This window comes from Podarcis raffonei, chromosome 1 (genome assembly GCF_027172205.1).
Source record: "Podarcis raffonei isolate rPodRaf1 chromosome 1, rPodRaf1.pri, whole genome shotgun sequence".
NCBI lineage: Eukaryota > Metazoa > Chordata > Lepidosauria > Squamata > Lacertidae > Podarcis > Podarcis raffonei.
Genome location: NC_070602.1, coordinates 100,116,520 through 100,135,212, shown reverse-complemented (window position 1 = coordinate 100,135,212; position 18,693 = coordinate 100,116,520). Strand labels below are relative to the sequence as shown.

Here is an 18,693-nt window from a genome sequence, read left to right as displayed (position 1 = left end):
ATGTAAAACGCTGAGAACTCTGTTTCAGAGCATTTCAGTCCACTAATGATGTTTAATATGCAGTGTTATTTAAATTATCTTAATTATACTAATGTGACTGACTAGGTGTTAAAATTCAGGGCTATACTATGCTGCTCTGTGTCGTAGTTTTTTTATATACCTGTCCAGATTTTTAAAACATATGCACATATGTAAGGCTCTGTAGATAGACGGATAGAATGGAATATTCCTACCCGAAAACTGCTGCTTTTCAAGCTGCTGACACAAATACCTGATCACAAAATCTTCTCTAAACTGCGGAAAATCTACCACGCCACATAATCACTGCAAATATATAAAGTTTAGCTTGACTCCCACCATAAATTAGGATTTAAAGAGGTAAAATGTCCTGATAATCTTCCGGTATTGGGCACGAACATTTTAATCTAGTTTTTATTCCTCACAGTTTGTTTAATCTGCATGTGGCCTGATTAGAGTTCACTTCATCCACAGATTATAGGCTGTTTATTTCAGAGATGCTGGGTCGATCAGTAGGTCAGATTTTCTGAGAGCAACTGTTCGCAGGTGAAGCAATAAGTACACCACACCGACAGGGCAAATCGCCTTTGCAGAGGATTTGACTTCCAGCACATTAAAACTCCAGAAGCTCTCCCAGATGATCTGCAGCATCTGGTACCTAAAGGGATTTTCATCTTTGACTCTAAATGTCTGAACATAAAATGTAGGAATTGGAAGTCAATGTGGAATCTGTCTTTGGATTTGTTTAATCAACTTCACACTTCTTGTATAGCCTTTCTCAGGGAGCTACATTTATTTTTAATCATATTTTATTGCTGCTAGCTCAAAAATGCTGTATTCTCATAGGTTATTTTACAATTTGATGTACTCAGGACAGATATTAATTGCAATTCCACTTGTGGTCAGGATTATGACGTTCACTAATCTGGTACTATAGTTCCTAGTTCTTTTTCTTCTTCTTTTTACAGTAAAAAGGTGCGTCAAGGTAAATGCCAAAACTCTGATGATTCTAAGCCTTCCTCTTAAAATATATATTTCCTTTTCCCCAAGTTGCAGACTAAATGAAAAACAAAGCATTTGCCCTCTGTTTATTCTGCATTCGGCATAAAGGAGGGCAAAGCTAAATTAATAAAATGAGCAATATTAAATTGAATAATTCCTTTTCTTTCTGTGTGTATTTGGGTTTTTGTTTTGTTTTGTTTAATTTAATTTAATTGCCTAAAGTTAGTTGCTTAAAGAGATGCAGCCTGGTGTTTGTGCACATGCTTATTGTTAAAGCTAAATTATTTTTAATTTGGAGGAGAGGGGAGGGGGGAAAGCCACATCAGCAAGATCAAATGCCAAAATATAAAAGTAACACATTCATCCTTACGGCTAATATAGTAGAACATTGGAAACTTGGAGGTTGCCAGACACACAGCTAACATTAGGGCTAATTTTGAAAATCTAGCGTGCAGTCAATTTTACTGATGCCTGGGGACATACAAGGTAGAAGCTGACAAGAGAACTAATTTTGTTTGGGTTATTTACTGCTATGCATCATCCACGGGTTCCCGCCTGACACACGGCTATATGAAGGGGAATATTATCACATACTAAAAATTTATGTTGACATTCGATATTTGTTCAATATGTCAGCAGTATTACTTTCATAATCAAAAGAGTGAGGAAAAGAGAGGGGGGAGAAAGGCACTTTATGCTCATATAGATATATCTTTTTAATAACAGTCTATAAGGTTAATATAGTTTACCTTTGAGAGTATACAATGAAAACAAGCAGGGTTAGCAGGGAAAATGACAGAAAGCATCAACCCGAGCTGTTTGTTTGCCATTACCTAAGCGAGCCATGTCAGCTCTCTGGCCCGCGTCTGATAGCTATTTGTTGTACAGAGAGCACAGCATAAAAAAAAAAATATCAAACTCTTAATACTATTGTGTGCCCATAACCATCTGTCACTGCTAGCCTGGAGATGAGAGGAAGATTACGAGGAATAAACACTGAGCCGCCGAGCATTGGTAAAGCCTTCGGGCAAAAAAACTCTTGTGGGGACATCAAAGACATTCTAATTCCGAGGCAGTCAAGGATTACAGTGTGTAACCTGTGCTGACAACAGATAAATGACTGGCAATATTGTGCCAGAGCTGTTAGGTCCTGCATAGAGTACTGATGATGATGGTGATGATGATGATGTTATCTTGCAGAATGGACTCTGCTGGGATAATTTTATGATAAAACACTTTTTTCAAATGCCACTGGGTCTAGGCAGACATTTACTAGCTACAGGGGTAGCAATCAGTTTCCTCAAAATTTACTGTTCTAAGCCCATTAGAGTTCCAGCGCAGCCAGGCTTTTCAATGAAAATCTGAAACGCCAATATTTTCATGTCTGAGGAGAAGCATGCGTGCAAATGGTTAGGGGGCTCGACTTCGACCATTTAGTGTTAGGATGCTCCAGCAAATGATTTATGTAAATATGCTCATAAAAATGCAGGGTTTTCCCCCTCCCCTCTCTTTTATAATTTGATGAATATGAATTAGTAAATTAAGAATTTTAGTTCAGTGCTCATTTTATACCCTGATATCTTTGGTTTTGCAGAGGGGCATCGATAGAGAGCCCAGATCATACAGGTAAACAGAATAGGCTCTAAGCGACCATTGGGATGTCAGATGAGACAAACAGGGGGACACACACACACACATTTGATTCACTGCATTAGTGACTAATGTTTTTCTGTGCCTTATTCGGGCATTTGCAGATTGAAATATTCCCTTCCGAGGCCCTGAAATGATCTCATTAAGCAAACACCAGGTTTTGGTAATTGATGTAATAGGGAGGATGTGGAGGGGCTGTGTGAAAATATTGTCAAAGTGTGCTGTTACTCCTTCAAGATGCTTTCTCACCACTGTTATCATTTCAGCCATTTCTTTGCACTAGACTACTTTCCTAGCAGTACTTCTGCAGAAAATTACATATGCTTCTAATCTAAGTTAAGATTATTGTAAGAGGTGTTTCTTAAAAAAAACACCATGTTGTGCTTCCAGTTCACCTAAATATGAAAACGTCTTAAAATGCAGCAATACCTTATTGTGATATTTCCTTACCTGGATCACAAATTGTTGCTTGCCTCAGTTCATCGCAAACAAATGCCCTGACCCATATTTCATCTTGGGCCATTAACTATATGGGACAAGATGCTCCTTTCATCAGCCAGTCCAACACTGTGACCTGTAGCTTTGCACTACTGTTGAAAAGGAGGCCAGGACTGAGTCCTTTACTTTAGCAGTAGCCACCCACCCATGGCCCATTTCCATGCCATCTCATGGTCCAGATTAATATAAGCTTGCCACACCCAAGGACTTTCTTGATACAATGGGGAGTGTGGCAAAGCCCTATGTGTTGCGTCCTCTGAATGATGATGATGACAACAGACATTTTAAAACCCATTTCAAATGTCCAAGCACTTCACACAGATCATTTCAGAAATTATTTGCACAGTCCTGTAAGAAAAGCCTGTATGATTATACTTATGTTGCTACCCTGATGCTGCAATTGATAGTAGTGCAGTTGAAATCAAGGAACAAGAGTTGAGATCCTGACCCTGGCGTATGCTACTGCTGTCTGATCCAATGCTGCTTGGTGGTGGTGCTAGCCCTAACATTGGTACACAAGTCCTCATGATGGAAGCTGGAGTCTAGAAATATTTGGAGGGCCACAGGTTCCCCACGACTACCTGAAATAGGTAAAGGTAAAAGGACCCCTGACCATTAGGTCCGGTCGTGGCCGACTCTGGGGTTGCAGCGCTCATCTCGCTTTATTGGCCGAGGGAGCCGACGTACAGCTTCCGGGTCATGTGGCTAGCATGACTAAGCCGCTTCTGGAGAACCAGAGCAGCACACGGAAACGCCGTTAGCTTTCCCCCGGAGCGGTACCTTTTTATCTACTTGCACTTTGAGGTGCTTTCGAACTGCTAGGTTGGCAGGAGCAGGGACCGAGCAACGGGAGCTCACCCCTTACAGGGATTCGAACCGCCGACCTTCTGATCGGCAATTCCTAGGCTCTGTGGTTTAAGCCACAGCGCCACCCACGTCCCTACTACCTGAAATACAAACACATTAATTATCAAAAGAGCTTGTGTGGATTTGAGTCCATCAGATGTAGTCAGTGTCCCTCCCCCCCCCTGAACTTCTCTAAATACACGTGTCTGGACGAAATTGTGAACAGTGAGGGCAGAGGAAGATGAAATGCAGGGAGAACAAACAGTGACACACCATTAACAGGGACCAACGCAAACTTCTGACACTGGCAAACTACTAAAAAGGTTTTTTTAAAAAGTTATCCTGATTCAAGACAAAGGTGACAGAATTGAACTTACTTATTTCTCCTCTGAGAAATGGTTGTAAACTATTGCATTTCAGACCTATGTGTGCTGGACTGTGCTTATAGCATGGTAATGTAACTTACACTACTGTTTGGTGGAAAGCTGTTCCTGATTAGGCAGAGGTCAGCTGGGGGTAGAACAGGTGGGGACGAACACAGTCATTCACTTTGCCTGACATGCCACAGTCTTTCATGCTTTGCCAAAATATGTGAAAATAATTCAAGTTACTGCAGTCAATTATTTGAGTCATATTATTAATCTACTAAGCTCCCTTTCATGTTGGCCTTAAAAGACCAGCTAGATGTTGTTATGAGTGTAAAAATGGGGTTCTAAACCCCATCTTTTGCTTATAAGGGAACATGTGTTGTGTTTACAGGGAAGAGTCAGGTGGGAGTTAACCTTTTCTTGCCTGTTTCTTCTTTCTGGAAATGCTGCTCTTTGGTCAAGGATAGGGAACTTACGCCCCTCCAGGTGCCATTGGACTACAATTACCATTAACCCTGCTATCATGGTTAGGCATGATGGGAGTTGTAGTCCAACAACATCTGTGGCGTCACAGGTTCTGTATTCCTGCCTTATGTCATTTTAGATGTTTTCTTTCACCGGGGAGTAGGGGATGTAAAAACCAGAAACCAAAGGCCTCAGGTGGCAGCTTTAGGGAAGAAGACTCTGAAGCATAAGCAGTCTTCATGGTTTCCCATTTATTCTCCCTTTTATTGCCCACCCACCTCTCCACCCTGGAATCCTCCCATTGCCTTGGCAGGCATGGGGCTTGGACTACAGTTCCATTGGTGACACCACAGACAGAAGAGTACATGGCAACCATTTTGTGCACGTTCAATTGGTGTGTGACCAATTTTGGCCCTGGAAGGGGCTGAGGAGGGGGCGCTTATGTGTGCTCCGCTGATGCATGTGATGACCAGGAATGCAACCCCCATGCAAACAGGCAGTTGCTTATAATTTTGATCTAATTCAGATTCAGTGCATTCAATGTAGCACGGAGGTAGATTGTTCCCTCAAAACAAGCGTTGTGGCTTGCCCATGAGAATGACCTCACCTCTCCACCCTCCACATGCTGTTTTGGGGGTTCTCCTGACCCTCCGGAGCAGATTTGGGGAGGGTGGTGGCGAGACACGACGTGGTGGGGAAGCCTTTTTGTGCTTGCGGGAATCCTTGTGCAGACTTCCGCTAGTGCAACAAGTTAGTTCATTATGGCCCACAAATCTCACACACTGACAATTTTCTGCTCATATACAAGGTTGGAATTACATGTGTTTCTCAGGTATACATCCACTAACATAAACTTCTATCATTAGGTGTATGCGTCTCAGTAGGTCTGGGTCTCAGAAACACTGACAGTCCATTCCTGTGCATGTTTACTTGGAAAGTAAGTCCCTGCAAGTTCAATGGGGCCTCCTTCCTGGTACATAACACCACTACATAGGTTCTCATTCAAATGTGCATATTTCAAATTGCATTCTTTCACTTGAGGGGAGAATAATTTCAGTTATCCTGATCACAGTAGAAAGCAGTTTTCTTTTTCAGTGTCTTTTCTCATTAATGTAGATATGTTTCTAAGATGAGAAATGATGTTTCTTCTAATTATGGTTACATATAGTTAATTTCCTTTTTAAGAGCTCGGTGTGAAAGGCATTTTCTTTTATAAAGCACACACAAAAAAGTGATACAGCTGATGTTCCTGTTGCCTTAGCAACAGATTTATTTATTAGGGTCTGAAATGACATGAGTTAATATACCACATACCTGCTGATCGGCATACTCTCCTATTTCAGCTCCAGTTGACAATTAAGTCCTGGACAGCTACAGCCAGGGGTTAATGTTACTCATTAGGAGAACTAGGTCATTACTGGGAAATCAAGGCGCTTACAGCAGCATGGATAAAATACAAAATTCAACACCTCGACGAGTGAAGGGTTTTTATGTTAATTAACCTTATTTTCCCTGCATATAAAAAATATTTCATGTATGCATATGACAGAGGATCAATTAATTGAAAAGTAAGCTTTTGCTGACTCCCCACCCCCTCCTCTCCTCTTAGTTGTCTTCATTTCCTTTGGAAGGGTTTCATTATTTTAGGGAAAATTCTTATGTCTATATGATGAGTAAAAAGGGTATTAAAATTAAGAAGGGAATCATCATGGAAATCAGCTTTACCACAAGGGAATGGGCAAATAAAAGCCTTGGAAATGAAAATAAATAAGCTTTGCTAATACCTCACCTAAGGAGCAGAATATAAGCCCATCAGAGCTTGGAGATATTCAGAGGTACCACTTTGATTCTCTCTATTAAGCAGTTAGTTATCTGACCTTCAGAAACTGAAATTTTTGAAGAACTAAATTCATGTTGGTGATGGTAAATATCTTGTTTACAGAAAGCTATCTAGTAGGTTTAGCAACACAATGGATTTTTTTGTTGCTGCTGCTATTTGGGATGCGGCTTTTGGTTTCTGGAAATATTAGATATATTTGCCACAAGTTTTATTGAGATCACTGAGCAGGCGTTTTAACTTTTATAAGTCGCAAATGATTTAGTGAAGCTCTCCTTTTATTTACTGTGTTTTCAGCATTTTTCTGTTCTGACACAGAAGAATTTAAGAGGCTCAAAAAGAATTATATTCTCATATTCTTTATATTATACCATTGTCTCCTCAAAAACTTTTGGTTTCCCCCCATCGTATATCTTCTTAAGACCAACAGTCTTAGGTATTCAGAAACTAAGATATGCCTCCCTCATTCGTTCTTAAAAGTTGAAACTGATTGCATGCATATGACTTGGTAGAGCACTCTTTCTCCATAGATTTGTTCAGGATTTGTGTAACTAAGCAGAGAGGGCATACTGGATTGGGGATATAGAATTTATGTGTACAGGCCTTCCAGTCCCTGGACTTCCCTGGCACATTGCCCTGCCTATTTATGCCCACCAAGAGGTACTGGAGAAATAGGGCACTCTTGATCTATGCGTGGACAAGGATTGTTTTCTAAGAAAATAAGAAGTTTCCTCTTATTGCAGCCATATCTGTTTGGAACATCACAAATTGAACCTGTGGAGATTTATCTGCTTTAGTCAAGATATCCTTTCCTTTTTATGTTTTACAATTTCATAGAATTGTAGAGTTGGAAGGGACCCTAAGGGTTCATCTTATCCAATCCCCGGCAATGGAGGAATCTCAGCTAAAGGATATGTGACAGATGGCCATCCAACCTCTGCTTAAAAACATCCAATAAAAAGAGTTCATCACCTGCTGAGGGCGTCCGTTCCACTGTCAAACAGCTTTTACTGTCAGAAAGGTCTTCTTGATGTTTACACAGAATCTCCTTTCTTGTAACTTGAAGCCATTGGTTCAGGTCCTACCCTCTGGAGCAGGAGAAAACAAGCTTGCTCCATTTTAAGATCTTTAGATACAGCCCTTTAGATATTTGAAGATGGCTGTCATATTTCCTTGTTGTCTCCTCTTTACCAGGCTAAACATACCCAACTCTTTCAGCCGTTCCTCATAAGGCTTGATTTCCAGACCCTTGATCATCTTGGTCACCCTCCTCTGCATCCTTATTAAATTGTGCCACCCAGAACTGGACCCAGTACTCCAGGTGTAGTCTGACCAAGATGGAATAGAGCGGTACTATTACTTACCTTGATCTGGACACTTCTGTTGATACCGCCTAGAATAGCATAGGTTTTTTTTGTTGCTTCCCCATTCTCCTCTTCAGAGTGTCAGACTATGTGAGTCTTTGCGAGATCTACTCTCAAGAAACTGAAAAAGCCTAGCATAAACTTCAATATGCATATCTACCTCAAGAAACCTGTTCAGCTTGCTACAATGACTATCAATTGGAAAGGTTTTCTAGTGCATATGAAGGCCTCTTTTTCTTTACAGGGACCCCAGTGTCTGTGTCACCCTTTGCTTCCCCTTCCTCTGTCTTCTCTGCCCCCTGCTGTGGGACTGTTTCTGAAGCTACAATGTGAGCTTATATACTAAAACGGAGCATGGTTAGCTTGTTCCTGAAGCCAGGTCAGGTATCATTCTTTTGACAACTTGCCCTTCTTGGATACACATCTTTACCATATAGGACAACTGCATATTCCTGTACTGCAGGGGGTTGGACAAGATGACCCTCAGGGTAACTTCCAACTCTACAATTTTATGATTCTGTTCATATTTGTTTTTTCTGAAAATTCCTGTGGTGTAAGCTAGCCACAAATCAAGAATGACCTTCTTTGAACCTCAGGAAGTACCAGTTTACTCTTCCATGTGGTCTTGGCAAGTAGTATGCAGATGTTTCCTACAATTGTAGATATATGTGCATTGCCTAGAACCCTTCGATAATACATTGCTCTCATACTCTTGCCCTCTCACCTCCATCTTATTTGTTGCTTCCATCTCTTTTCTTTACACCATGTGACTCCCATTATAATTATTACAGAGGTAACCAATGAAGTGCTCTCCAGAGTTCTTCAGGTTACAGTTCCTTTTAACCTTTACCATTGACCATGCATGCTGGGAACAATGGGAATTGGATTCCAGAATCATCTGAGGGGGCACCACGTTGGGTGTCTCTGGATTATTACTTACATCTGGAGTATTAGGCAACAACTATACAAAATGGAATCCAAGTTTGTGTCAGCGCACCTCCACAAAAGAATCCTGTTTGCAGCTGTCATCCTATTGCCTCAGACAGAAAGATGTGCACAACATAAGCACATTGCAGCCAGTGGAAAATATATAACACAAATGCTTTGTCATCTCTACTAGCTTCTAGTCCATTTCTAGGTCCAATTCGAAGTGCTGGTATGGACCCTGGAGGCCACTAATGGCTTGGGCCAAGACATGTATCTACCCCAACTTTGAGATCTTATTTAGAGGTCCTTCTCTGGATGCCACTACCCAGAGTGGCTGCTAATGAAAGGACCTTTCCAGTGACAGTACCCCACTGTGGAATGCCCTCCTTGGGGTAACTTGCCTGACACCCAGGTTATTGTCTTATTGGCAGCTGACAAACATATTTTATTTTCTTAGGCCTCTTAATGTTTTATCATTATGAGTTAATCCTTTGTTCCTTGAGTTTTAAGTTTCATTGAGCACTTCTACTAGCATAGTGCAGAGCAGCTGATTTGTGCCTTTCAATATCACTACCACTGTTATATACCACGGCCAATATCTTCCCACTGTAGCTTCATTTACCTCTGTAAAGCTTCTCCCAGTATGTGAGTTGCAGGGAATTGCAGAACACTGGATTCCACACCTTGCACAAATGTGTAGCCACTGCTGGATACAACATGCTTGATATCCCAAGAGAAGGAGGTTGTTGTTGTCAAGAGATGTCCATGAAAACAGACAACCAGAAGATGGGTAGATCAAGGGACTCCCAAGTGGTATAGAAGTTTTGAGCAGCTTAGGAGAAAGGCTTAAAAGTCTACCTGCGTGTCAGGAATCCTGCTTAAAAGCCTGATAAGCTTACGGACAGTTGTATGTTAGGGCTAGAGGATTGTGTTCATCCAATTTTGGTTCGTTTTTGCTACAAAGGTACTGGAGAGGGGTATACTTGGTTGTGGCCTAGTCTCCCTTCTCCAGGCAGGTGTTTGGGCGGTGGCTGTCACAGTATCTTAAATGCTATGTTAGCCTTTGCTAACATCTCTCCTCCTTTATTTCACATACACTCTGTGTGATCACAGCAGAGGATGTGGTTCTAATGCTCCTTGTAGATTTTAATGCTGAGAATGTTGTTAAACTCAGGAAGATTCATGGGGAGAAATTTTCCTAATATACTGGAATTATTGAATGGAACAAAACAGGTATCCTTTCAACTAGCCAACTCCAACTGATTTAAACTGCGAAGAACTAGAGAGCTGACAGCAATGTAATAATTTTTAAAGGAAAAGGAATGTTGTGAATACATCAGCATAGAAAAAAGAGCTTTATATACCGATAACTGCATATTTATACCTTAACTTCAGCTGGAAATATTAGCTTGAAATAAAACTGTGCAGAATTGAATTAACTGGCCTTAGTAATTGATTTCGCTTAGTGTTGGTGTGTTCTTGGATACCACCACACATGCCATGTCCCTTTTCGTTCTTAATAGATTTTCTTGGCAGATAATGGCTTCTTCTCTTGTGCTGTTCACATTAGCATTCTCACCAGAAAATATTAGAATTTGATCCTTCCTTCATGTACCTGTTTAAAAAAATGAAAACCCACCTCGTGCCCAACACACGCAGAGAGAGGCTCTTACGTGCTTTTAAGAAAGAGATCTTTATTCAGGCAACTAACGGTACAGCAGCAGACACAGAGTTCTGGAGTCCAGAAATCAGGCAAGATTTTCAGAACTAGACAGAAGCAATGTAAACGTCCCAGCAGTTTCCGTGCCTCATCTGCCAAGCTTTTAAATGACGTTCTCGCTTGCAAGACTTACTCACTTTGCAGGAATGTTGGGATTGCAAGTGTGCGCTTTTTGGGGGGTGGGTGATTGTGCTCTCATCTGCGAAAGCATCACCTGGTTCTGGCAACAATGCTGCACCCTCCTGTTCAGGCTGTTGATCAGTACCTGCCACCTACTGAGTTCCTCCCCTCTTGGCACCCAAAGCCCTTCTCAGCCTCCACATAGGCACTCTACTCCACTAGTAGGTCAGGAAAAGGAGCTGACATCCCTGCTCTCCCTGCTGAAGCGACTGAAGTTGGGGTACAGCAGGGAGAGCCATAAAATGCCTGGGCACATGGGAATATTGTCTCCTAGTGTCAAAAGGCTTTTGACATTGGTGCCATCCATGCCTTTTTACGGAGTTAGGGCATAGCAATACAAAAGGCTCCCTCCATTGGTTGCCTCAGTGTAATAAAGAGGGCACTTGGAGCAGCAACTCCACAGACAGGGCTTTTACATACACATGCATGCAAATATACATATACAGGTGCACACTGCCCATAAGACCTGTACCGTCATGTGTTTTTAAAATAAGAACGAATTATTTTGGTTGATGATCGACCATGGCAGCTACTGTCTTTTAATCCACATTGATTGGCTGTCCCATGTCGGTAACTGGATACTTGGCCATGTCAGCTACTCTGTACACAATACTGTTATTTCTGTTCAGGAGATCATCAATGGTTTTCACAAATTATATAATAAACACTGTTGTTTAACTTTAGAGTAAGGATTTGCTTCTCTCCTACCTTTGATACCTTTGGAAATGAGCAAACTCTGGTGATGTGATGAGTGAAAAGATCAGCCCCCCCCTCCCGGGCTCTTATGAGCTGCAGGTATGTTTGAATACTGTTTACCTTATTAGCCAAAGACCAATATGTCTCTACCTGAAAGGGAGGTTTTCTTGTTTTATTTACTGATACTGAGAAAGGTGCATTGGTTAGGCGCTACATATTTGAAAAACAGTATTAAGCCTGCCTCTTCCCCCTGCCACCTTCCCATTTTGAATTTTCTGTACCAGTGAAATACTAGAAAGCTCCTTTGTTAAATGTTTTAAGAAGATTAAGATTGACCTTTTTAATATTGCTTTTAGCTCAGCTTATTTATAACCCTTTCAACATACACAATACCTTTAGAGATTTGCACGCGTGTCAGTTATGTATGAAATTATATTGTATCATGATGTACCCTAAGAGACTTCATTTAGTGAAAAGCGAGGGTGGGGAAATGCTCCCCCCCCCTCTGATTACAAAGGCTACAGTCCGACGTGCACTTAGGAGTAAATCCCTGAAATGCATGGGTCTTACTTTCTAATAAATATGGTTAGGATTGGGCTGTAAATTTCTCAACTGCATCTATATTCGAATTTGTACAAATTTGTCTTCCAAGAGAGAACAAGTGGAGAGTTTGTGGTGGAGGAATGATTACTTTCTGAGCCCTGCTAGACTTGCAGTGGCCCAGGCAGAATGTGAGGGGTGGCTTTTTATCTCTGTCCCCTTCTTTCCATCAGGTTTGTTTTCCCTGCCTGTTCCCTAGCAATTGGTTCCAATGAGACAAAAAAGAACTTCACTGGTTTCCAAGGCCAGCATAATTTCCCCCCCTGGAGGCATGTCTTGAGACTGAGAGGACCTAGAATATGGTGTATCTAAAGTTCCCCCTGCCCTTATAGTCTGGATTCCCCCACTTTGGCCCCCACCACTCTCAGAACAGAGAGAGCAGGTTTGCAACAGCAGCTGGGTTTTATGCAGCCACATTGGGGCCCACTGTGAATCCCCCTCTCTGGCCACAAAAAGGGAGGTCTGCAATGTCTCGTGGCCACCAAACCACTCTCCAAAAGAGGATGGCATTGCTTCATAAAGGATCAATCAATCAGTCGTCCAGGGAAGCATCCCTCCTGGTTTCTGAACAATGCAGCAACTCTGCCTGAACTTGCAAGGAGATATATAGGACACAGTGTAGTGGCCTTGGTGCATTTCTCATCCTGTTCCGAGTACTCCTGTGTTTTTGAAATTGCCTTCACATTTCCCTGTGTCGAGTTATCTTAGTTTTTCAACAACCGGACATGCAGAACCGCTTGCTTTGCAGGGTCCTTGTAGTCCGAAGGAATAGGCTCCTATTCTGAGATGTGATTCATTATAGTTAAGGCAGTCCTGGCAGAGTCTCCTTCATTTCTTCTTCTTCTTAGTAAGCTCAGACGAAAGAAACAACATGTCTTTTCTAGGCAGACTTACCTAGTTCTGAGCTTGTACAACTTGCTCTAATTGTACAACACCCTACATAGATCTACTTTGTTATACAGTGGTACCTCGGATTAAGTACTTAATTTGTTCTGGAGGTCTGTTCTTAACCTGAAACTGTTCTTAACCTGAAGCACCACTTTAGCTAATGGGGCCTCCTGCTGCTGCCGCGCCGCCGGAGCACGATTTCTGTTCTCCTCCGGAAGCAAAGTTCTTAACCTGAAGCACTATTTTTGGGTTAGCGGAGTCTGTAACCTGAAGCGTATGTAACCTGAAGCATATGTAACCCGAGGTACCACTGTACTTTAATCACGACTGCTTCTTTTTGCACCTTTTTTGAAATGTGTTCTTTTTCCTCCCTCACCAAAAATAAAATAAAACCAGATGGAAGAAAGTTTGTTACGTGTTTGTCTCTGTGGTGTCATAGAACTGTGTGCACTTTTATAGTATAGGTACAATTTTTTAAAATCGGCTTTCCCCCTTCCCTCCTCTTCTGGCTTTTTGTAAAATATCTGAAACCTGACTACAGGTTTTCGTCGCTTTTTCTGTGATAGCTTTCACTTTGTCACCTTGCTTCATAAAATATGTGCCCCCAAACCAAAGCAACTGCTCCTTTTTGAGATATTTCCAAATCAAAGTCCTGAACCATATACGTCTTTTATCACCTGATGATGATGATAAAGTCCTACCTTGGTTTTCGAACAGCTTAGTTCTTGAACGTTTTGGCTCTCAAATGCCGCAAACCCGGAAGTGACTGTTCAGGTTTGTGAACTATTTTTGGAAGCCGAATGTCCGACGTGGCTTCCGCATTTTCCTATTGCCTGCAGGAGCTTCCTGCAGCCAATCAGAAGCCGTGCTTTGGTTTCTGAATTTTTGGGAAGTCGAACGGAGTTCTGGAATGGATTCCATTCGACTTCCAAGGTACAGCTGTACTTGACATTTCTGTATCACTTTGACCAAAGTACTTCAAATATGTCACCCCAGGAATCCTTACAATTGCCCGTTAATACAGTCATTGTTATTGGCTCAGTATTGGCCCTGAGCAGGGATGGAAAACCTGTGGCTTTCCCGATGCTGTTGAACACCGGTTGCTGTCTGCCCTATTGCCAGTGGCCAGAGAAGATGATAGTTGCCGTCCAATAACATCTGAAGGGCCACAGGTTCCTCATCCCTTGTTTGGAGGTTGCTTGTCAAGGGTGGCTGTGGTGTGCTTTGTGCTTTGTGCTGGAGGCATCTTGCCTCGCACCCCATGCTCTTAATCACTGCTCTGCAAAACTCTACAAAAGCTCTTGGTGCCTGAAGCGACACTGGATTTGGCTTCTCATAATTTTACGTTTGGGAACAGCCTCTATAAATACAAATATATTGTTGTGATTCTAGTTTTTTCTCTTGGCAGTGTAAAAAGTTGTTGAATTATTAGTACATGCGTCTGCTTTTTTTAAAGTAACAATCCTACTGAATCTTTAGGGTGTCCAGTTGCAGAGCATATCACAAGGCATTCCTTTTTATTACTGGAAACACACACAAGCTGGAAGATGTACAACTTGTTAATGCTAATTCTGTACATTTTTTTTTATAGCAGTCCCATTCTTTAGACCTTACAGCTTCTGATTTGAAAACCTGGGAAAGTAATGTTTAATTAGGAGATCTTTGTTTGACATCAGATAACCAAAAATATTGACTGACTTGGAAATTAACACATGCAGAGATACAGATGCCATTTAGAATGAGATTTCTCAAGTGATATAATTATTAATACTTCTGATGGTTATTATGAGATAAACCGGCATATTCATTCTTCATAATTAGCCTATGGGGGCAATGCACCACTTCTACCACTAGACTGTCATGTTGCCTATAACTTGAGAATAAATATGGTAGAAGTTTCTAAACAAAAGAAAAAAGTGCTTGAAGGGCATCTGGTTTACTTCTGGGCGAAGAACAGTGATTTAAAACAGAGCAGTTAGATCAAAAGGCAAAATATACCTTCAAACGGGTAATCGCTCATTGTACTATTAATGTAAGTAGCCAGATTGTAGGAAACGATGTTCCTTTTCAACATGTTTAGGTTTTGTCTAGATGGCACCTTCCCACACAGTTGATTTATGGTTTAGTGCTAAACCAGAAATGGAGGTGGGGGGGGCTGGTGGGGTCTGAGTGAGACGAAGGGAGTGTTGCAGAAAAAAGGTACCAATGTAAACTTAAATTCCTTGTAATGTTATCATTTGAACTATGCCACCCAGTTTTTCTTTCCCAGTCTCTCTTCTGCCATTTGAGCTATCAGGAATCAGTCACATTTGGTATGTGCAGACAATTATAAGCAATTTCTTTCTATTATAACAGAGGAATGTTGGCTTTCTAAGGCCCAGTCTTAATTAAAGATGCTTGTATTGGAATGTGTAAAAAGGTATACTGCCAGCGAAATCACAAAGCATCAGTCTGCTGGAGTTAAAGAGCTGTTCAGCCTGATCCTATGCACACTTGCTTGGAAACAAATCCCACCGAGTTGGGATGGGACTTAGTTGATATAATAGAACTGTAGCCATTGTAGAGGGATAACATAGCTGCAAATGCTTAGGGCGAGCTTTAGTAAAGTACTAAAGCTCAGTCCTACGCATTGACAGCCATGTTATCCCTCTACAATGGCCGTATAAGGCTATTTTGCAGTTTTTGCAGTTTGTTTTCACTGGTCAAACAATATAATAAGCAACCTATTTTCTGTATCAAAGCTTGTCCTTACTTCCTGGTCATTTTAAAAGTGAGTTTCCTGAAGATGCAAACAGGTAGAAATCTGTTGCAGCATGAGTTTACGCTAAAACCATGTCCTGGTCTAGGGCAGAAGCATTTTCAGAGCCAATTCATAACTTGTTTCTTCGCAATGATTCTGCAGTTGAACCGCATGCAAGATAAGCATGGCATAACTTCAGCGTATAAAGGTGGCAGCGCTATCACTGACTGCTCTATGTGCCAGCAGTCTCATAGGCAAACAGTAGGGGCCTAGTCAGGGTGAAGCCTAGTGTAAATTTGTTCCACTCTCCATGAAAGCTCTTGCTTTCGGTCATCTTCAAAAATCACTTACCTGCTGAAATTTCTGCAAAGGCTTTCCTCTGATATGAGTTGCCATTGCATTATACTGTGAGCTGGTTTGGAGGAAAGTTTGACAAATGTTTTGTTTTTTCAGCTAAAATATCCCAAAGGGAGTTTCTCTCCATAACATGTTATGGGGGGGGGGGAGTGCTTATAAACAACTTTACTTGGAAGTATGTCTCACAAATTTCAGAGAAGCTTTCTTCCAAGAAGGGATGATAAAAATTGCAGCCCGAAAGCATCTTGAAGTCTGACATTCTGCAATAGACTTTGAATGCAGTGCAAATGTTGTTCTGATAAAATGCAATGTTCTCTATAAATAATCCAAAAGTCAAGGTGCACTTTGTTTTACTTCAAGGGAACACGATAAGGATCCTGAAAGTTTTTTTCAAGTGCTGCTGAAAATGAAAGAGATGGGCCTCAGTTTTCATGTTTCTGTCCTTGGAGAGACCTTCACCGATGTTCCAGGTATTTATTTATTTTTCAATCTCTACATTTATAGATATCACAACAGGCAATTCCGTAATTTTCTTTCCTGAAAGTGAGCAGCTGGGTAAAAGTGAGAACTTGCAGCACAGTGGTAAATTAAATATGTATGTATATAAAAGTTAGCAGCAATTGTTTTTTGTTGAGAGCTGCTAGCAACCGTATCCACTGTGCTGCTTTAACTGTGAGGAAATGCCAGTGATCTCAATGGGACTTACCGTATTTTTCCGTGTATAACACGACCCCATGTATAAGATGACCCCTATTTTTGGGAGCCCTCAACAGTTGTTGAACTTCTTTTGTAAGTTCGCTGAGCTGTTGAGCAGCTTTTCGACGATTCCCCGCTCTGGCTGACAGAACTGGTACCATAATACACCACATACTGGCACTCACCAAATATTCTTCCTAAGCCAGGAGGAGCGGGTAAGCAGCCTCCTCTCTGACATTTCCCTGCTACTGCCGCAGCACCAGCCCTTGCTTACTTAGCATATTAACCCGTGTATAAGACAATCCTCAATTTATCACCAAAAAAATCAGAAAATGGTTGTCTTATACATGGAAGAATACGGTACATCTGAGGACATATAAAATTTGTTCAAATGAGTCATGGTTCTGGAACCCCAGTATAGTCATTATCAGGTGCTTTTGCATACATAGACAAATTTTATAGCCAACCTATGGTGCTCATCAGCCATCTTGATAAAGACTGGGATCTTTCTCTTTTGATCTCTTTCATTTACTATGTAATTTGTGCCTCTGCCCTGCCTTTAGCTCTGGGTGTGTGTGTGTGTGTGTGTGTGTGTGGTGTTGTTGCCTTTTTTATTTTAAACAACAGATGTACATGTACCAAAGAGATACCAGGATCCAATGGATCTTAAGTCATCCCTGCCACCATCACATGGTGACAACAGGCCTTTTCACTGCACCAGCCTGAAAACTGGCACGGCAAAGGGGCATTTTTAACCTGGCCCTCAGCTTTTTATCCTGTCTGGTGCAAGCAGTGAGACGGTGCATGTGGGTTCCATCAAGCCCAGTCGCTGCTTTCCACGGGTTAGGATAAGTAAATAAAGTGTGAAAGACTCAGGCCCCAGTTCACATAAATTTTAAAGAGCCGAGTGGCTAAGCCCATACACCTGTGCTGTTCAGCTGAGAACCTTATTGCATGAATTTTGTTCTTGGGTGATCATACAAGTACAAAAAAGTATTGTATGAAGTGATCCTACATCGCCTAGGGATCTCAGTGCATCCATTTGAATTTTGCCATATATAGATATCACTGTAACCAGTTTTTCTCTTTAACAAGACCACAATTAGTAGAGTTGTTAAAGCACTGGTGGTCTGTTGCCCATAGCTGGTCAGAATGGTGGGAGACTTTCTTGGCTTTGTGGCAAAACAAACAAACAACCTAGGTTCAAGTATTATAAATACGTAAGATAGTAAAGCTTTGATTCAACAAGTAAAAGATTACTGTTTTCTTGAAAGTCTATCCCAACTTTTAAACCGCAAGTAAGAGCCTGTTATATTTACAATATCATTAAATTAGTCCAGTTTAATGTTCTAACCATTTGTTTATTGCAGCAAGGGACTTGTAACATATTAATCTGCTTAGTGAAAAATGCATCTGTGTAGCCACAAAGTTCTCTAGGTGCTCATAAGTGCAAATACTATGCCCAGTTTTGATTAGAAGATTCCTACAGATTTCAGAAGACGCCAGTGCCTCAATCTGGCCCATAGTCACACATTGGTATACATGTTTAGTTGTGCCAGAATGTGGACTGAGGACGTGTGAGGATGCATGGCTAAAAACACAGCATGTTGAAGCAATGCGGTGAGGATGGACAGCAGTTGTATCTTGATTCACATCTGGCTTATCCTCCAGCTCCAAATCCAATGAAGACATCTGCCTCCATGTGCAGATCTCCTTTGTTATCAGAGTGCATGCTGGTCCTTAAAGCATAGATATAGACAAGGTAGAGAGGTGGGTCAGTGACAGTGCCTATGCATCGTATGCAGAAGGTGTCATGTTCCATCTCTGGCATCGCCAGGTAG

General features: G+C 41.4%; 1 protein-coding gene across 3 annotated transcripts in view; it reads left to right on the top strand.

Moving 5' to 3' along the window:
• The window catches only part of GTDC1 (glycosyltransferase like domain containing 1), a 161,034-nt gene that overhangs the window by 113,966 nt on the left and 28,375 nt on the right, over positions 1–18,693 (top strand). For all 3 annotated transcript variants that reach the window (XM_053406031.1, XM_053406022.1, XM_053406015.1), the window contains exon 6: positions 16,517–16,626. In XM_053406031.1, the coding sequence (XP_053262006.1) occupies positions 16,517–16,626 (110 nt within the window). The remainder of the gene's footprint in view (positions 1–16,516; positions 16,627–18,693) is intronic.